Source organism: Anabrus simplex, chromosome 3 (genome assembly GCF_040414725.1).
Source record: "Anabrus simplex isolate iqAnaSimp1 chromosome 3, ASM4041472v1, whole genome shotgun sequence".
Taxonomy (NCBI): domain Eukaryota; kingdom Metazoa; phylum Arthropoda; class Insecta; order Orthoptera; family Tettigoniidae; genus Anabrus; species Anabrus simplex.
The window spans coordinates 426,661,512-426,681,718 of record NC_090267.1 but is presented as its reverse complement, the minus strand read 5'-3'; the positions used below and the strand labels follow the sequence as shown (position 1 = coordinate 426,681,718).

Below are 20,207 nucleotides of genomic sequence, written 5' to 3'. Positions count from 1 at the left end.
TGACAAAGATAATTTATAAACTACAACAATGAATTAATAAACTTTCTTCAACTTATTCCAATTATTTCTGGGGTAGCTGCAACCACCCATGCTTATTTTGGTCCTTGATGTCATGTAATTTTTGAAATTACCGTATTTACGTGAATAATCCCTGTATATGTTTAAAAAAAAATGGAGGCACAAAATCGGGATGCGGTTTTTATTTGCGTCAAGGTTGGCAAGCTTTCGAAGTTGGATGTACAGTTATCCCTTGTGTAACCACAGATGAAAGGAAACAATTCAGACTTTTAATTTAAAACTGCATTTACATCTTTTAAAAATAGTATTTTACAGAGTAATTTAAATTCAAAATTTCTCCATGTCACAATAGAATGCATCTTCCTGAACGTGCAGGGGTAGCTTTCCGCACTTTCTTTCACTTCGGTGTATAGACAGTGTGTTTTATAGCTGCTAACTGAAATCGTAATTCTTTTGCATTCAGCATTTTAAGGTACACCACAATATCACGTAACAGGCAGTGTGCGGATAAACAGAATCCGCGAACACTGGCAGTTTATACGCACCAAACAATACTGTCAATGCCGATGAAACTGCATTGTTTTTTATGCCTAGCCAAAACGGGCGTTTTTAAAGGAGATGGGGTCACTGTACTGTGTTGCAATGCAGACGGAAGCAAAAGACTTCCTCCACTCGTCACAGGAAAGCTCGATAAGTCACGATGTTTTAAGAGCGTTGGGTACTTTCCGTGCAAGTACAAGGCATCTAAAAAGGCAAATAGTGCAGTAATCCAAAAAATAAAACACTTGGACAGGGGAGCCAGCATAATTTGTCCTCGTCTTTGAATCATGTTTTTCTTTTTTCATTGCGAGAGGTTGTGTTTGCCACCAAGTTATCCAAGTGCATTATTTGAATACTGTAAATGCATCTTGTTGGATAAATTTTGGATTTTTTTCAATGGCATTTGAAAGGTTTAAACTGTGAATCAATGTCTGTTGCATGCAGTTACGGGTTTTAAATATTTTGTGACACGACAAGGGTTGGCATTTCTGTAGCATGAGTTGGCAGTTAATTCAAAATCATGTAATTCGAAGTCAGATTTTTGCGTCCCAAAAAGTTTGAATTAACAAGGTTTTACTGTATCGCAAAACTAACATCAGTGTTCGCCGGTGTGTTTGTTTTAAGTGTTTACATTTCACGAAAAGAATTATCCGCCACAGGTCTTGTTAGTATTCGAGTAAAAACGGACCACAATGTGAAAAGTGTTTTAGATGTGGAGTGTGACGAATTTTAAAGTAATTTAGGAGAGGATTGTAGTGATGCAAGAGACAACGAATCTTCCGATTGACAGGGAATAAAGCCTATTGCAAGTTCAGATTAATGAAATACCTAGACCTACTTGATAATTTTCATGGCAAATATATTTTACAGCCATGATAATGTATTTTTATGATCTCAAATATGTTCAGGCAAAGCAGCTATATCCGTAATTTTACAAGTTCATATTTGCGTAAAGACGCGTGGACCTTGTGGAGTGATATGAAATGTTTGTTTATGCCTACCTTACTCCTTTGATGGAAGGAATTTTAGTTCATTTAATATTTTTCAAAACGATCCTTCCTAAAATTAGGGTGCGGGGATTATTCATGTAAATACGGTAAAATCTCAACCCAAAATCAACTAGGATTTGAACTTCAGTCTTCTGTGTTGCAAGTCACTGAGCTAGTCATAGCCCCCCTCCCCACCCCATTGAATTAATGAACAAAAGAAAAAAAATAAATATATATTTTCAGGAATCTTATGTGATATTACTTCTTGGCTTGTTAGTAAAGTGTGTGAATTTAACAAATAGATAGATGAGTCAATGTTTCACCAGAATATTTGAAGACTAACTCAGACCATGCAGAGTGGTTGCGTGTATCAACGTGCTATGAAGCCAAGCTCTGCATTCAGGAGACAAGTCAGTTCGAACCCCACTGTCAGCTGTCATGAGAATGGCTTTCTGTAGTTTCCCATTTTCACTTCCACGCAAATCCTGGGACAGTTCCTTTTCATAGACCACAGCCGATTCCTTCCAACTCCATACCTAATTTTATTCACCATCATTCATTTCATCTTCATTAGCTACTCAACTGAGGTTGGTATTGAAAGGGCATCTGACTGTGAAAACGTCACATAATTTCACTATATCTCATCCCCGACACTGTATCAAAAAATGGGACTAAGGGGGTACAAATGTATTTGAAAAATAACTCCGAAGATTTAAAATGCATATAAGAAAATACTCCAAAGAAAAGATAGAAAAGTCATATAAAACAACCTGAACTCTTTATCAGCTTCTAATAGCAAGATGAGTGCCAAGGCGTAATCTTCCTTCTTCATGGCTGTTCGTCCTTTCTCGTGCAACGACATGGCCACCAGCAGGTGTTGTCTCTCTTCTGGAGGTAGGTTTAAACTATGACCTGACTGATCTTCTATCTAACATTGAAAGAAATAGATAATATTAGATAAAATGAAGTCATAATTAAAATATACAAACTATAATAAAACAGGGAAATAGTGTACTTAGTGTAGCAACTATTCCAGTTATTCTGAAATCAAAGGTTTGACATAAAAATGCTCTACATCTTTGGGATTCTAACACATTCATTTCTAATTTGACATATTACTAAATCTATTAAATGATAAGCACAAGTACTCCAGCTTGCATAACAGAGTCAACTGTCAGTTTTTTTTTTTGCTAGGGTCTTTACGTCGCACCGACACAGATAGGTCTTATGGCGACAATGGGATAGGAAAGGCTTAGGAGTTGGAAGGAAGCGGCCGTGGCCTTAGTTACGGTACAGCCCCAGCATTTGCCTGGTGTGAAAATGGGAAACCACGGAAAACCATTTTCAGGGCTGCCGATAGTGGGATTTGAACCTACTATCTCCCGGATGCAAGCTCACAGCCGCGCGCCTCTACACGCACGGCCAACTCGCCCGGTAAACTGTCAGTTGTGTTAAAGAAACACCATATGAACTACCTATGAATCCTTAATGTGCTGTCATGGGTTACCACAAACATAGCAAATAGCAAGAAGCAACGGTGGATAAAATGAAGATCATACAGTGCCCAAATGCAGTAATCTTACAGTACAGCTGAAAAACCTGGATATGCTTTACAATTGTCAGCCAATTAATTACATAAAAATAACATAACAAATATAAGGATTTATGAATCTTCTTCTAAATTAATACAATTATTATCTTTGTTGTAGTAGCAAAAATAGGAAAAAAAATGAACCTCTTAAATTTACATTTCACAAGAACAGTTTATCTGTTTACTGTACAATACCAACCTTGTAATGTTTGGTAATTTGTTATTTGAAGCCACAAATTGTCTAAGTGTAGTGAGCATTTTCTTATAGTATAATTTAGCCTTTATTCCTGGCTTTGTTAGCTTCAACAAAAAAAAATTGCTCACATAATATATACTATACATGCAACAGAAAATCACTACCCCACAAATATACAAACCATCAGCTACTGTTTACGGCTCAAAGATTTATAACAGCTAAGGTGCATGTTTTAATAATGCTGTATTCATCATCATTAGTATTTTGCCTTAACCAGCTACAGCTGGGTTGGGGCATCTATGGTATTTCACCTTTCTCTCTTCTTTTATCATTCTTCTTCTGTAATTCTGTCCTATTCAAGGTTCCTTCTTCTGATACTGGTTCTATCCATCGATTTTACTCTGGGTCTTTGTCTTACTTTCCTTCCCTAAAACTTCGCCTCCATCATCTGTTTCAGTATCTTTTCCTCCTCCATTCTCTTTACATGTCCAAATCATCTAAGTCTATACTTCTCAATTTTGTTATTCTACTCCAATTTCCTTAGTGACATCACTTCTCACTCTGTCTTTCCTTGTCTTTTCTGTCACATTTCTAAGGAATTTCATCTTTTTGGCTTGAATATAACTCTTCCCTCTTCTTGTCATTGCCCAGCTCTCCACTGCATATGTCAATACGGGTATACAGTAACCTTCATCTTCCTTACACTTCCTTGGTACCTCCGTCTTGCAAATTAGATTCCGTACATTCCAGTAGAGTGCATTTGCCTGTTGCTTCCTTTTGTTAATCTTTATATTGAGCCTTGCAGTTTGCATTCATTTGCTTTCTAGGTATTTGAAGATCTCCAATATTTCAAGGTTCTGATTTCCAATATTTATGATTCCTTTCCCTACTATGTCACCTCTTGTTATCACCACTGTCTTGCTCTTCTCCACACTGAATTGCATATCCCAGTTCACAATTTTGTAATACAGTATGCCCAGTTCTTGTGCTTCCTTAGAGTTTGCTCCCTACACCACAATATGATCAGCAAATAGTTCAACTGTCTTAGACCAGTAACATTCATAAACCATTCTGTTCCCCCAAATTATTGGGTCTGCACACAAGTATAGTCTTCGGCATGTAATGTTAGTCATTAAAAAGCAAATATCGCTGCCCTATTTTCCTTTTTTTTTTTTTAAGCCAGGCTGAGTGGCTCAGATGGCCTTCCGACCCCAACTTGACAGGTTCGATCCTATCCCAGTCCGGTGGTATTTGAATGTTCTCAAATACGTCAGTCTCATGTCGGCACGCAAAGGAACTCCTGTGGGACTAAATTCCGACACCTTAGCATCTCCGAAAACCATAAAAGTAGTTAGTGGGATATAAAGCCAATAACATTATTCATTTTTTTAAACATAAAAGTTAAGATGAAATAAAACAAGATATTCATAATGAAGTCGGTTTTCCAGCCCAACGTGGAATTAAGGAAAAAACCACACATGCTTACCCTAACTCAATTTAATGTTATACATTTCTGCCTTTGTTTGATATACACATCACTATACCCGTATTCTAGAAAAGAGGGATCCGTCTTCTAACTTATTTTCTTTGTAGTGTGATTTTCAAAAGTTCCAGAACTTACTCAATACTTTTCTTTTCAGAGGAGTTCTTACAGATTTTGCTTTTTAGACTAGTACACATTAGAACTGGACAAAATAAGACCATATTAATAAACTGCTGCACAAGTCATTTTCATTTAATGTATTATTGTATTATTCGTCTGACTCATGGCTAAATGGTTAGCGTGCTGGCCTTTGATCCAAAGGGCCCTGGGTTTGATTCCTGGCCGGGTCGGGGATTTTAACTATCATTGATTAATTCCAATGGCTTGGGGACTGGGTGTGTGTGCCGTCTTCAGCATTAGAATTTATTCATCATAGGTAGGGCCCCATCTTCACAGATGCACAGGTCGCCTATACGGTGTCAGCTTGAAACACCTGCACCAGGCCTCTTTGGAGGCCACACGCCATTAATATTAATTAATGTATTATTCGATCATGCCACAATTCTGCTTATCTGGTATTATCCAAATAGATTTACAATCCTAGAGACTTTCTGTCGTCAACAACTACCATCTGTATTGTATTCTTCAGATACGATTCAAAGAAAGCAAGTTCTGCACCATCCAGACCATATAATTTCAGTTCATCAATTTTAATATTATGCGGAATACTATCGAATGCTTTACTTAGGTCTACCAGGGCAATACAAATTATATATTTTTTTTTTTCAAAAGCAACTGATATTTCATTTACTAGGTTTTCTACTGCTTGAATAGTAGATTTGCCTGACATAAAACCAAATTGTGAGAAACTGAAAAAAATATTTTTATCAAAGTACAAATACATCTGGTTTTTCACAACTGCCTCAATTACTTTACCCAAAATAGAAACAAATGTAACTGGATCCAGATGGATCATTTTTATCCTTATTTTTAAACAGGATGCTTGACTGTGTCTAATTTCATTCTGAAACAAGAGTATTGGTAAATGTTATCTCAAAAAAAAACGTAAGTACTAACCAATGGAAAAAGTGCAAACGCTGAAGTACTGTGTACCATGTCAATAAAACAATTCTGTAACCATACTTTATAATTAATGTGCACAGAAAATATGACATGTTCATGTTTCTGTAGATTTTAATATAGTGTTGACACTAGAGCATACCAACAACAGTAGTCAAAACGACAAAATCTGTGTACCTTGTTCCAGTGTTAATTCTTTCCAATGTGCAAGTATATCAAACTTATTCAATGAATGTCTGGCTCCTATGCATAATGACCAGCGTAGTGCTCTTTGGTTCAGAGGGCCCTGGGTTCAGTTCCCGGTCTGGTCAAAGATTTTTAACCTTCAATGGTTTATTCCCTTGGTTTGGGGACTGGGTGCTTGTACTGTCCACAACATCCCTGCAACTCACACATTATCTTCCACTACAATGACATGCAGTTTCTTATATCTGGCAGGTGTTGCCAACCGTCTTTGGGGGGGGGGTTCTGCCTTACAAGGGCTGCACCAGGCTAGAAATAGCCACACAAAATTATTATTGTTATTCAAGAAATAAACATCTGGCAACCACAAACAGCCTGATCAAAGTATCGGTACTAATTTTTCAACGGTTCGAATCGGGAAATTCCTTCCGCTGATAACAGTTTGACTTCACATTTCATTACTGTAGGAAACAGACATTTTTGCTAGTGCAGGATGAAGCGGAGGGCAGAGGACTACTCTTCCCTCCACTCAGTCTAGCTTCCATTGTTATAGCAACCTCCATACTACTAGGTAGCAGAAAATATCAGTCTGAGTGGCTTTCTTGTTTTTATCTGCATTCTTTTTAAGTCATTATATCACTCACTGTTGTGTTTTTCTCTTGTGACTTTCAGAGAACTATTGAAAGTGCATAGATTTTTATGATTCGGTGGATGCATTTTCTGCCTTCATAATGTCTACCGTTTTCAAGAAGGGAAAAACAATTATTAATGAATTTAGGCAAATAAGTAACATTGTTAAGCCATAAGAGGTAAACTCAAGTAATTATTGAAACCAACTAAAATGCATTCTACAGATTTGATTTTTTAAATTATCACTATTAAAAAAGACAGAATTTCTGCCAGAGAATTTTCACTGAGTATTCCGGGTAAAAAATACCAAAATCTGAAGAGTATAAATTTCATTGTGATGATTTTGAAAGATGAGTGATAAAAGACATTATAAGGGACTTTAATTTGGTACAGGGAGTAGTTCCTATAGCACCAAAATGTCTTACTGCCATTCAGGAAAAAATAAACTTTCCATCTTGTCAAGGTAGACTCTTTGAGGAAATTGTTGCACAACAAGGGATTCAAGTGGAAGAGATGTGATAGCAACAGAAAGATATTAACTGAATGTCCAAAAATTGTTAGTTGGTTAGCCAAGTGTTCAAGGAGCATCAGAACTTTCTGTGATCAAATTAGGAATATTGATTACATATATGAGAACTGGATGGATAATAATCTTATGTTTGGTAAATATTGGTGGAGTGAAAACATTACTGGAATCGCAACCAACAGAAGCTCTTCGAATAGGCTAATACTTGTCCATGCTGGATCCAAAAGTGGATTTATTGCTGGAGCACAGTTAATTTACACAGCAGGTATGACCAGGGGTGATTAACCATGAGCAAAAGAATGCTGCCAATTTTAAGAAGTGGTTGAGTGAAAGATTGCTTCCTAACCTACCCAACAAAAATGTTGTTAATAATGGATAGTGCCCCTTATAACAGTGTTCAAGAAAATAAACCACCCTCTCAATATGCTGTCAAATGAGACAAGATGGAATGGCTACAGAAAACAATGTTCCATTTTCTGAACATATGGAAAAAAATTAAACTTTTTAAACTTATTTCAAAGTGCTTCACTGAGGTGTTAGGGTTTCATGTACACACTACTCTACGGCTACTTCTGTACATGTGTGAACTTAATGCAATCGAGTCAGCTTGGGCAAAAATTAAGAACTATAAGGGAACAGAACATAACAGGGGACTTGTAGCTGACAATGACAAAGGTGTGGCAGATGATGAGAGATATTGTCTCATCTGTAACACCAGCTGACTGGGAAGGATTTGAATGGCATGTCATGAAATTGGTACTGGGGGATGGATGGTCTATTGGAAGATCAAATGGATAACACTGTTAAAAATTTAGGTGGTGTGGCCTCCTGTGAAGATGAAGATGAAAGAAAAAGGGGTTCAACCTCTGACTCTGAACTAGTGCAACCTCTGAATGATAGTGATTAGAATAATTTTCAGGCCATACATAATTTTTTGTTATGTATTTGTTACTTGCTTTTAAATTTCAAACTCTGAGGCCGTAATTGCTCACTAAAGTGTAAAATGAAAGTAGAGTGCGGTTAGCTAAGTCAAACGGACTAGTTGCAAGTTGAATTATTTTTGCAGCCTTTTATGTATTGCTCTTAGAATTATTTTGAGTGGAACTGAATTATGTTTATCTCAAAAGTACTACAAATTATTTAAGTAAACATAACTTACTGAGAGCTGGACCATAAAACATTTTTTTAAAAATTTGTAATAAAGCTTCTTTTAAGGTCAAGGTTAAATACAACACATTACTCAGGACGTTTTAATTAATGTGCCGATTAATTCCAAACTAATTTTTACTGTAAAACAAGTGATGTACCCATGTGGTCCTGAGTTCTCAGTGAATTTAGGTATTGAACGTCATTGTTCGGTAGCATTTATAAACAGAAACAGCATCATTACAGTTTGTACATTTTATGTTTCGACTTGATGTTTGAGGGCTGCAGACTAGTGGAGAAAATGTGAATTAACGACTGGCCAATTGTAGACAGCTATTTGCGTGTACAGAGGAGTTCCTCTACCCAGTGTTGTTTTCAGTCACTACAGGCTACAAGCTGTGTTTATCGTCCTCTGTTTTTTTTTTGGCGGTCTTTGTGTTTTTATCTCTCAGGGTTTTTATCACTGTTTAGTGATAATATAGTGAGTGTGGCCCAGAAGAGCTTCAACAATCTGTCAACTGCTTCAACAGAGCTTATGAACGTTTTAGCCTGACTGCCAACATTCAGAAGACTTACTCAGCCTGCTCCTGGAACCACCCACCCAGATTTTGATATCACCATATCTGGCACATTTTTGGAAAGGGTGGAGCACTTCTTGTACCCTGGGAGTATTCTCTCAACGCACTGTACCTCTGAGGACATGGAAAACAGAAAAAACAGAATACAGGCTGCCCATGTGACCTTTGGACGTCTCTCACATCCTGTATTCCAGAACAAAGATCTACGTACTGTATCTGCATGAAAATAATGGTGTACCAAGCTGTTGATATTTCTACGTTACTCTATGGGTGTGAAAACTGGACCCTATATCACCGGGACATCAAGAAACTGGAACGCTTTCATCAACAAAATCTTAGATTCATCATAGACATCAAATGGGATGACGGTTGTTGTTTGAGTCATCAGTCCATAGACTGGTTTGATGCAGCTCTCCATGCCACCCTATCCTGTGCTAACCTTTTCATTTCTACATAACTATTGTATCCTACATCTGCTCTAATCTGCTTGTCATATTCATACCTTGGTCTACCCCGACCGTTCTTACCACCTACACTTCTTTCAAAAACCAACTGAACAAGTCCTGGGTGTCTTAAGATGTGTCCTATCATTCTATCTCTTCTTCTCGTCAAATTTAGCCAAATCGATCTCCTCTCACCAATTCGATTCAGTATCTCTTCATTCGTGATTCGATCTATCCATTTCACCTTCAGCATTCTTCTGTAACACCACATTTCAAAAGCTTCTATTCTCTTTCTTTTTGAGCTAGTTATCATCCATGTTTCACTTCCATACAATGCCATGCTCCACACGAAAGTCTTCAAAAACATCTTTCTAATTCCGATATCAATGTTTGAAGTGAGCAAATTTCTTTTCTTAAGAAAGCTCTTCCTTGCTTGTGCTAGTCTGCATTTTATGTCCTCCTTACTTCTGCCATCGTTAGTTATTTTACTACCCAAGTAACAATATTCATCTACTTCCTTTAAGACTTCATTTCCTAATCTAATATTTCCTGCATCACCTGCCTTCGTTCGACTGCACTCCATTACTTTTGTTTTGGACTTATTTATTTTCATCTTGTACTCCTTACCCAAGACTTTATCCATACCATTCAGCAACTTCTCGAGATCTTCTGCAGTCTCAGATAAAATAACAATATCATCGGCAAATCTCAAGGTTTTGATTTCCTCTCCTTGGACTGTGATTCCCTTTCCAAATTTCTCTTTGATTTCCTTTACTGCCTGTTCTATGTAAACATTGAAAAGGAGAGGGGACAAACTGCAGCCTTGCCTCACTCCTTTCTGGATTGCTGCTTCTTTTTCAAAGCCCTCGATTCTTATTACTGCAGACTGATTTTTATACAGATTGTAGATAATTCTTCGTTCTCGGTATCTGATCCCTATCATCCTCAGAATCATAAATAGCTTGGTCCAATCAACATTATCGAATGCCTTTTCTAGATCTATGAATGCCATGTACGTGGGCTTGTCCTTCTTGATTCGATCCTCTAAGATCAGACGTAAAGTCAGGATTGCTTCATGTGTTCCTACATTTCTTCTGAAGCCAAATTGATCTTCTCCCAACTCAGCTTCAACTTGTTTTTCCATTCTTCTGTAAATAATGTGTGTTAAAATTTTGCACGCATGAGATACTAAACTAATGGTGCGGTAGTTTTCACACCTGTCAGTACTGGCTTTCTTGGGAATAGGTATAACAACATTCTTCCGAAAATCGGATGGGACTTCTCCTGTCTCATACATCTTGCACACTAAATGAAATAACCTTGCCTTGCTGGTTTCTCCTAAGGCAGTCAGTTATTCAGAGGGAATGTCATCAATTCCAGGTGCCTTGTTCCTATTTAGGTCACTCACAGCTCTGTCAAACTCTGACCTCAAAATTGGGTCTCCCATTTCAACAGCATCAACAGCCTCTTCATGTTCCAGAACCAAATTATCTACATCTTTACCTTCATACAACTGTTGGATATGCTCCTGCCATCTTTCTGCTTTGTCTTCTTTCCCTAGAAGTGGCTTTCCATCTGAGCTCTTAATATTCATACACCTAGATTTCCTTTCTCCAAAGGTTTCCTTGATTTTCCTGTATGCAGCTTCTACCTTTCCCAGGACCATACAGCCTTCGACACCTTTGCACTTCTCCTTCAGCCATTCTTCCTTAGCTACCTTGCACTTTCTATCCACTTCATTCTTTAATTGCCTGTATTCTTTTCTGCCCTCTTCATTTCTAGCATTCTTGTATTTTCGTCGTTCATCAATCAGGTCTAGTATCTCCTGAGTTATCCACTGATTCTTAGTTGATCTTTTCTTCCTTCCTAACATTTCTTCAGCACTTCATTTTTCACGACTCTCCACTCTTCCTCTATAGTGTTTCCTTCAGCCTTTTCATTTAGTCCTTGTGCAACATGTTCCTTGAAACAATCCCTCACACTCTTTTCTTTCAACTTGTCTAGATCCCACCTTTTTGCATTCTTTCCTTTCTTCAATTTCTTCAACTTCAGATGGCATTTCATGACCAACAAGTTGTGGTCAGAGTCCACGTCTGCTCCTGGGAAAGTTTTGCAATCCAACACCTGGTTTCTGAATCTCTGCCTAATCATAATGAAGTCTATTTGATACCTTCCAGTGTCTCCAGGTCTCGTCCACGTATACAGCCGTCGTTTGTGGTGTTTGAACCAAGTATTGGCAAGGACTAAATTATGATCAGTGCGGAATTCAACCAGCCGACTTCCTCTTTTGTTCCTTTGTCCCAATCCAAATTCTCCTACTGTACTACCTTCTCTTCCTTGGCCTACCACTGCATTCCAGTCTCCCATCACAATCAGATTCTCGTCACCTTTTACATATTGCATTAAATCTTCTATCTCCTCATATATTCTTTCGATTTCTTCATCATCCGCTGAACTAGTAGGCATATAGACCTGCACTATTGTGGTGGGCATTGGTTTGGTGTCTATCTTGACGACAATAATTCTTTCACTATGCTGGTCCTAGTAGCTTACCCGCTGCCCTATTTTCTTATTCATTATTAAACCAACTCCTGCATTTCCCCTGTTTGATTTTGTGTTGATAATTCGGTAGTCACCTGACCAAAAATCTTGTTCTTCCTGCCAACGTACTTCACTTATACCAACTACATCTAACTTTAGCCTATCCATCTCCCTTTTCAGATTCTCTAACCTACCCCAATGATTCAAACTTCTAACATTCCACGCTCCGATTCACAGAATGTCAATATCCATCTTCCTGATGATCGCCCCCTCTCGTGTAGTCCCCACCCGGAGATCCGAATGGGGGACTAGTTTACCTCCGGAATATTTTACCCGGGAGGAAGCCATCATCAGTACATCATTCATACAGAGAGAGCTGCATGTCCTCGGGAGTTAGTTACGGCTGTAGTTTCCCGTTGCTTTTAGCCGTGTAGCAGTATCAATACAGCTAAGCCATGTTGAGTATTATTACAAGGCCGTACCAGTCAATCATCTAGACTGCTGCCCTTGCAACTACCGAAAGGCTGCTACCCCCCTTTCGATGAACCATTCATTAGTCTGGTCTCTCAACAGATACCCATCCGATATGGTTGCACCTGCGGCTCGGCTATCTGCATCATTGGGACATGCAAACCTCCCCACCGCGGCAAGGTCACATGGTTCGCAGAGGAGGATGGGATGACTATATAACTAATATAGCAGTTCTCGAGAAAGCATAGCTAAACAGTATCAAAGCCACCATTGTTGGTCATCAGCTTAGATGGACAGGCCATATCCATCATACAGAATGAGTGACAGCAGACTCCCTCGGCAAATCCTGTATGGTGTACTCAGCACTGGCAGGAGGACTTGTGGTACTCCTCTGAAGTGATATAAAGACCAATTTAAGCAGACCATGAGAAGAGTAGATATAAACCCAAATACTTGGCATACACTTGCATTGGATCGCCCTCGCTGGCGTGCTACCATCTCAGCTGCAGTTGAACAGTTTGAGCAGGAATGTCGAAGACAGGAAGAGGAAACTTGCCAGAGAAAGAAGCTACGTCAAACACTGCCACGTACCCCACCTTCCATCGGATGCAACATGTGTGGCCGCATGTTTTATGCAAGAATTGGTCTGATAAGCCATTAGCGCCACCTTCATCGTGTGGACTAAGGATTATGGAACTGCAGGCAAGAAATGAAAACTCGGATACGAGTATTGGCCGCCGCCGCCGAGTGAGTGTGGTATACTTTAACGTAACACACTATATTAGTACTCAATTTAAATATGTATTGTTTAACTCATTGTTTTTAGGTTATCTTCAGGGCCGTTCGTGATCAATTATATTACCATGTCAACACACTCCCTAACACTAAGAATGCAACTGCCAAGGAAAAGAATGCTTTCGGTTGCAGAAATCCTCTAGGATCCAATCTGGTGAAATGATGTGCATGTGAGGGAATGTTTTGAGAGGGGATAAAGAAAACTGGGTGCTCCCCTTACCTGCTGCTCACGCAGTTCAGACAACAGCTGAAGCCACGTAAGTCAACAAGAGTACCATAATTAACATTGGTAAAGAAAAATACTTTGCTGATGAACAAGCAGCCGGATCATCCAGACTTTAAACTTCTGGGAGGAATAAAAATAGGTCTAAGATGGTTCAGAATTGGATTCTTTTCAACAAGATGCTATCTGTAGGCACATTTATTCCTATTACCACAGAAGTGTACACCCTATGTTGGAAAAATTACTTCATGCACTTGATAGGAGTGCTCTCTTTCATAGATGCTTCACTGAAAAATGTAATGAATAATCTTGGATCAAGAAGTTTAACAGGTGAAGAGTTTTGATGAAAAGGAGTGACATATTGACGTGGTGATGCACATTTTTGCGGGAAGTCATGCGAGAGAATTTTGATAATATTGTGTGGCTGATGATGCTGACAGCTTCATTTCTTGAAGCAAAAATCGCTCTTTGACACAGCCATGAGTGATCGGTGTAATGCTGTGCCCATATATGTTAAAAATTTTAGATCTCTACGTCCTGTAGATTTGGTTAGGCATTGCACACCTACACACAAACAAACAATTCCAGATATCATGGAAAGAACGAAAATTGCTTCCTACGGCATGGACTTAAAATGGCATATTGACTGGTATATGTATTACTATTCCTTTGCTTTTTACATTTTTAATTGGCTTTACGTTGCATCAACACAGATAGGTCTCACGACGACAATGGGATAGGAAAGGGCTAGGAGTTCGAAAGAAGCGGCCATGGCCTTAATTAAGGTAAAACCCTAGCATTTGCCTGGTGTGAAAATGGTAAACCACTGAAAACCATCTTCAACACTGCCGACAGTGGAGTTTGAGCCCACTATCTCCCGAATACAAGCTCAATGATGCGCGCCCCTAACTGCATGGCCAGCTCCCTTGGTTTACTATTTGTTGTTTATCTATCTTATGTTTCCTCTGAAGAAAATATAAAATATAAGATTGAGTTGGTTGAAAGAAAATATGTTCACATTTTATTGCTGATATACTGAAATCGTCGTAGTATTCTCTGACATTTTAGTGAATAAAATGAATATCGGGTGAATAAGAAATAAGTAAATAAATAAATAATTTAGTGGCGTGCAGTGTATCAGTTGATCTTTCTCATTAGTAACTTGGTGCCACCACTTCAACTTCTGGTGAACTGTCAAGTCGAAACTAAAGCCAAGTCATCCTCTCTGACGCTTAAAAAGCAACAACAACAATAATAATCTATGGCCTCGGCTACCTAGTCGCACATTTCGACTTGGCACCATTTAAACGACCAACTGTCCTTTGAATGAAAATATCATTAACGTAGCTCCAGTTCTCAAAATAGTGTTTTATGCTCTCTGGAAGTTATGATGCAATGTTTTTAGGAAGACGTATATCACTACTCTTAAAGTCATACTGACAGATGCTGCATTTCCAGTGGTTAAATTCCTCATCCCAGCAATAAAGTGAGTGACATACAGTACTAAGATTGGACTTTACCACGATATTATTATGCAGAATACAGACATGGCATGGCAATCCCAGTAACAAAAAATGTGGTTCACTGCTAAAATGTATGCCAATCAATAAGAGAATTTAGAGGAAAATTTACCTGAACTACATATGTAATTATGGCACACAATTTTATTTTAAATAAGGAATGTCAAACACAATTTTTATTTCAATCTACTACCTTCATAACAGATAGGTACGCATTATTTACAGCATTATCTTACCAGCAAATATGATTCATCATAATCACTGCTTCTTCCTGCTAGTAGCTTCGCATCTTCCTTGGTTTTCTCCATCTCTTTGTGCATGACATCAAACGCCTAAAACATGTAAAAAAATAACTCAAAACCTAGAATGTAAGTGAAAAATCATAGTCTCTCAAAAAGCCTCTTTCCTGGAACACTTTTAATACACAGAATATGCTCAGATCCACCTCAATGAAATATGGTGTTTCCAGTTAACTAGGTCTTCTGGTAGGGATTAGATCGAGTTTGTTACTTTAATGTACATTTTTCTTGGTCTCACCCTTGTCTCTGACAATACAAAGGTAGCAGAGATCGACAATAGCAACACCATTCCTTCTGCTGCAAGTCTCTCTGATGAACTGTGGGAAAAAGTCACTCACAGAGATGGTTAGTGTATACATTTCAGTGGGCTTAGCAGACTGCAGATATGTAATAGCACCTTATAGCTTAATTTCCCAAGTATACCTCTTTGATGATGCTAAGCTATCTAGGACAACTGATGGTGTTTTACTCAGGGATCCGACCAGCCTTTGGGTCAAGGACTAAAGAAAAAACAAAACCAAAAACACACACACAACATAGATAACAATTTCAGGGAAATAAAGTTTGTAATGACTGATGACTTTACCTTCTGCCCAGGCTACACATCCATCATCAGCAGTCATGTTTCAGAGGGACTGCATAAAATCTGTGTTGTTGTTGTTGTTGTTGGTGTCAATCTAAAGTCTAGTTAGATTCCTCACAGTTCCACTATGAGATGTCATACAAAGCCAGGTATCAGTAGAGGCAAATTAGAGAAATGAGAAGTGACGTAGTTTCCTGTTGCTTTTCTCACAGAGCAAGTAGGTGCTCTTAGATATTAGTCTGTAAAGCCCACCAAGTGACCATACAAAATCACAGAGGCTGCCTGCATAAATAATGGTGTTACTAGATTTGCTCATACATCAGTCATTTTCACATAGTCAAAGCCAAAGATCAAACTGAGACTGGTCGATTAAAGTAACAAGCTTGCTCAAGCCCATACCAGAAAAAACTGTGGTATCTCACCACAGATGGATTTGGACTAGACTTGGAGAAAAAAAAGAAAAAGAAAAAAAAAAAAAGTTGTTTTCATAAGTATTTTTGTTCTTAATTTCCATAATCAAGACAGCAGTTTAAGTTACTACCCTAACATTAAATATACATACAGGAAATCCTTAAAAATCCTTTATACGAATTAACACCTAGATTAATTAATATCGTGAATTCAGATCAAAACAAAATCCCTCAATTATTTAAATCTCCACACTCAAATGCTTCATCCACCATGCCAAAAGTTAAACCCGCCCATATCGCTTCTAGAAACTCCCCTCCAGCAACAGCACACACGCCCATAGACCAGCCTACCCCCACTCTCCCTCCATGCCCCGCCCCTCCATTACCGCACCAGTACAACACCAAGAGTAGAAATGTTGATAAGACAGGCGCTGCTGGAACAGACAGGTCCAACTAGTATTAATTGAACAAGTAAGTCATTTTACAGTTAAGAGGTGTTAATTTAATACATTTTATCACAACACGTGCTCTAAATTTTTAATTCAATATTACTTTTCTACTTCATTACAGATATTCTTAAGATCCCTCCCAAAGACCAAGCAACACATCAACGGGAACAATATTCATACAAGACTGTATCAAGTGTCTAGGATGTTCCTTCTCAATTAAGCAGCAGCCTAAAACTATGAAACAGCTTAATATTGTACTCTTGTCAATTCCTTGACGTTACATGAGACCCATAGTCAAGACGCTAACAGTTTCATTCACAATGTTCTTGACCAGTCTACCTACAACAATCGGTTTTTTAAATCTCCACTTGTGCACGACAACACATTTAAATATTAGTTACGTCAAGAACATGAAAATGAAAACCGTGGGTCAAATAAGCCCCAGTTTTAATATCACCCTTTCTCAAGACTTATGATAAAAAAGAAGATCCATTTCATTTTATTTTTGAACATTTTAAGTTAACCAGAATAGAACTGCCAAGTTAAAACACATTTAATTTAAATTTATATTTTCAATCTTGACCAACCTACAAGCAACAATCAGTTCAAATCTCCACTTATTGTTGACGACACATCCTGTCAACAGACAAGGTACGTCAAGAACATAATATGATATAGGGGTCACATAAACCCCGATATGTAATCCTCTTTACCAAAAAGAAGATCCATTTTAGTTTTGGACATTTTTCATATTAGATAGATTAGGACCAAAAAACTTAACTGTATTAACTTATATTACCCATCTTAAGAGTTCATTAATGTTTGTATATATTGTATATAGTGTATATATTGGTTAAAAAGGTCCCAAACCTTGACCTAAAGGTTGTTTACAGGCTGAAGATGCCCAAAATAATGGGTGAAACATGTACCTGACCTAAATAAATCTACATAAAATCATGTAGATAATAACCACATTAAACGTGGAAAGTATTGAATAGGTGTTTTTTTTAAATTAAATTATCCTTGATATCTATGCCTAACGTCATCTTTAATACGGAACAATAACGAGAGTTGTTACTTGTAATTTGGGTGCCAACCAGGCAAAATAGGTACTTCAACCTTAAGGTCAAGATTTGTAAACTAACAAAAGACATAGCCTTTCTAAAACAGTGTCTAGAACTAAAATTGATTCCAAAATTTTTAAAGCCTATACAGCGAAAAAACTTAATTAACCAAAGTTTGAATAGCTTTCAAAACAAGGTCAATGACATTTGGTTAAGAAATGAAATTAAAGCGTCATATAAAAAGAAGTCACTTTTAAATCTGCAGTTATATAAAGTTCATTTAGCGTTAGCTCAGGCTTTACATCTGTTAGAATGGAACTCTTTCCAACTACATGTGGACAATAAATTGATTGCTTTGTTGGATAGGAAGCAAGTTACTCTCGACAAGAAACTATCTCAATTAAAATCATCCCAATCACGGTTACCAAAACGTAGTTCCGACATGCAAAAAGCGGCTCCCTCACATAACAATGCACCCATAGTAGTTAATTTGACAGACGTACAGTTCTCTGAAGAAGAAATGGGGATCTTGAATAAAGGCTTAAAACATAACTGGCCTAGCAAGAAAAAAGAAACGGATATTATCAATACAGTAGCTGAGATCAAGGCTAACATTTCTAAACTCCCTTTAGAAACACAAAATGATACCAGATTTGAGGTAAAAAAGAAACTACCAAAATTAGCGGAAGAAATAAACGCAAATTCAAATTTCGACCACAAAAAATTGATCCAGAACGTAAAAAAGAAAATAGACGACAACAACATTATTGTCACAAAAGCGGACAAAGGAGGATCTACAGTTCTCCTAGATCAAAACATATACATTTAAAAAACAGAAGACTTTTTTAAGGACAAAATATACACAATAGTCAACAAAGATCCAACCACGAGAATTCAGCGAAATCTAAAAACTCTAATAAGAAGTTCTAACTTTCTTTTCAATGAACAAGAACAACAAAAACTTTTTAACATGAACCCTAGTATTCCGACAGCCAGAGCCTTACCAAAGATTCATAAGAAGGACATTCCAATATGCCCTATTATAAACTGTAGAAACAGCCCCACCTATAAAGTATCAAAATTCATTCACGGCTTCCTAAAAAAACATTACGTATTCAATAATAAACATCCTTTAAAAAATTCATTCACTTTTTGCGAAATTTTAAACAAGTTTAAGCTGCGACCCAATCACTCAATGTGCTCCTATGACGTCGTAAATATGTACCCAAACATCACTACCAAAGAAACTGTAAGAATCATCAGTGATAATATCAATAAACACAGCGGCCTTAGTAAGATGGAAATTGAAGAATTCATGAAGATATTAAATTTTGTCTTAAGCAACAACTTTTTCTCTTTCAATGGAAAGTTTTACCAACAAAAAGGCTTAGCGATGGGCGACCCTCTTTCTGGCATCTTAGCAGACATTTATATGGACACAATAGAACACACAAAAATTATAACACAAATAAAAGGCGTATGTTTATGGCTCAGATTTGTAGACGATACTTTCGTAATTTTCGACAAAAATGTCACTAATAGTGACGAGATCTTGGAGTCCCTAAACAAAATTGATCCCAATGTTAAGTTTACTAAAGACGATGAGGTTAGGAGCCCATTAAACTTTTTGGACTTAACTATTACACGCGGACATAATACCTTCGATTTTCGAATATACAGGAATCCTACACACTCTCCCTTAACTATTATGAATTCATCCCTACACCCCAAGTCCCATAAACAAGCCTCTTTCTATAATTTAATTTATAGAGCTTTAAAAATTCCTCTTTCTCCCAACAATTTAAAAATTGAACTGAAGTACATAAGGAATCTTGCTCAACTCAATGGGTTTAAAATAGATATGGTCAACCGTTTGATTAATAAAATCAAAATTAAATTGTCCACTAATCTCGTCCCCGAAAAACCTAAAAAAAACTAGTTTCGCCACATTTAGATATACCTAACAACCCAGCCGTCCATCAGATCGCAAATACTTTAAAGAAGCACAATATTAATATAGCCTTCAGGACAGTTAACACCAATCGAAACATATTTTTTAACCACAACAAGGTCAATCACAATAGCAACCATTATTCAAGGTCCGGCATATATAAACTAACATATACACAATGTGATTTTTCTTATATCGGACAGACTGGCCGGAGCTTTAACACGAGATATCTGGAACATTATAACGCTCAAAAACACAATAAGTACTCAGCGATGAGCCAACATATGAGAGAAAGATCTTACCATCATTAGAAGCATAGGTAAAGGGAAATTAATGAATGAACTGGAAAATCTACACATCTTTTTAGACCAAACCTACAATAAAAATAAAAATCTCAACAACGTCAATGAAATTAAAAATCCTTTGTACGAATTAACACCTAGATTAATTAATATCGTGAATTCAGATCAAAACAAAATCCCTCAATTATTTAAATCT

General features: G+C 37.4%; 1 protein-coding gene across 2 annotated transcripts in view; it reads right to left on the bottom strand.

The window, feature by feature from the left end:
• LOC136866451 (NEDD8 ultimate buster 1) overlaps positions 1-20,207 on the bottom strand; it is a 121,111-nt gene that overhangs the window by 84,627 nt on the left and 16,277 nt on the right. For both annotated transcript variants that reach the window (XM_067143407.2, XM_067143408.2), the window contains exons 4-5: positions 15,190-15,285; positions 2,318-2,475 (exon numbers count right to left, since the gene is read on the bottom strand). In XM_067143407.2, coding sequence (XP_066999508.1) covers positions 2,318-2,475; positions 15,190-15,285 — 254 coding nt within the window. The remainder of the gene's footprint in view (positions 1-2,317; positions 2,476-15,189; positions 15,286-20,207) is intronic.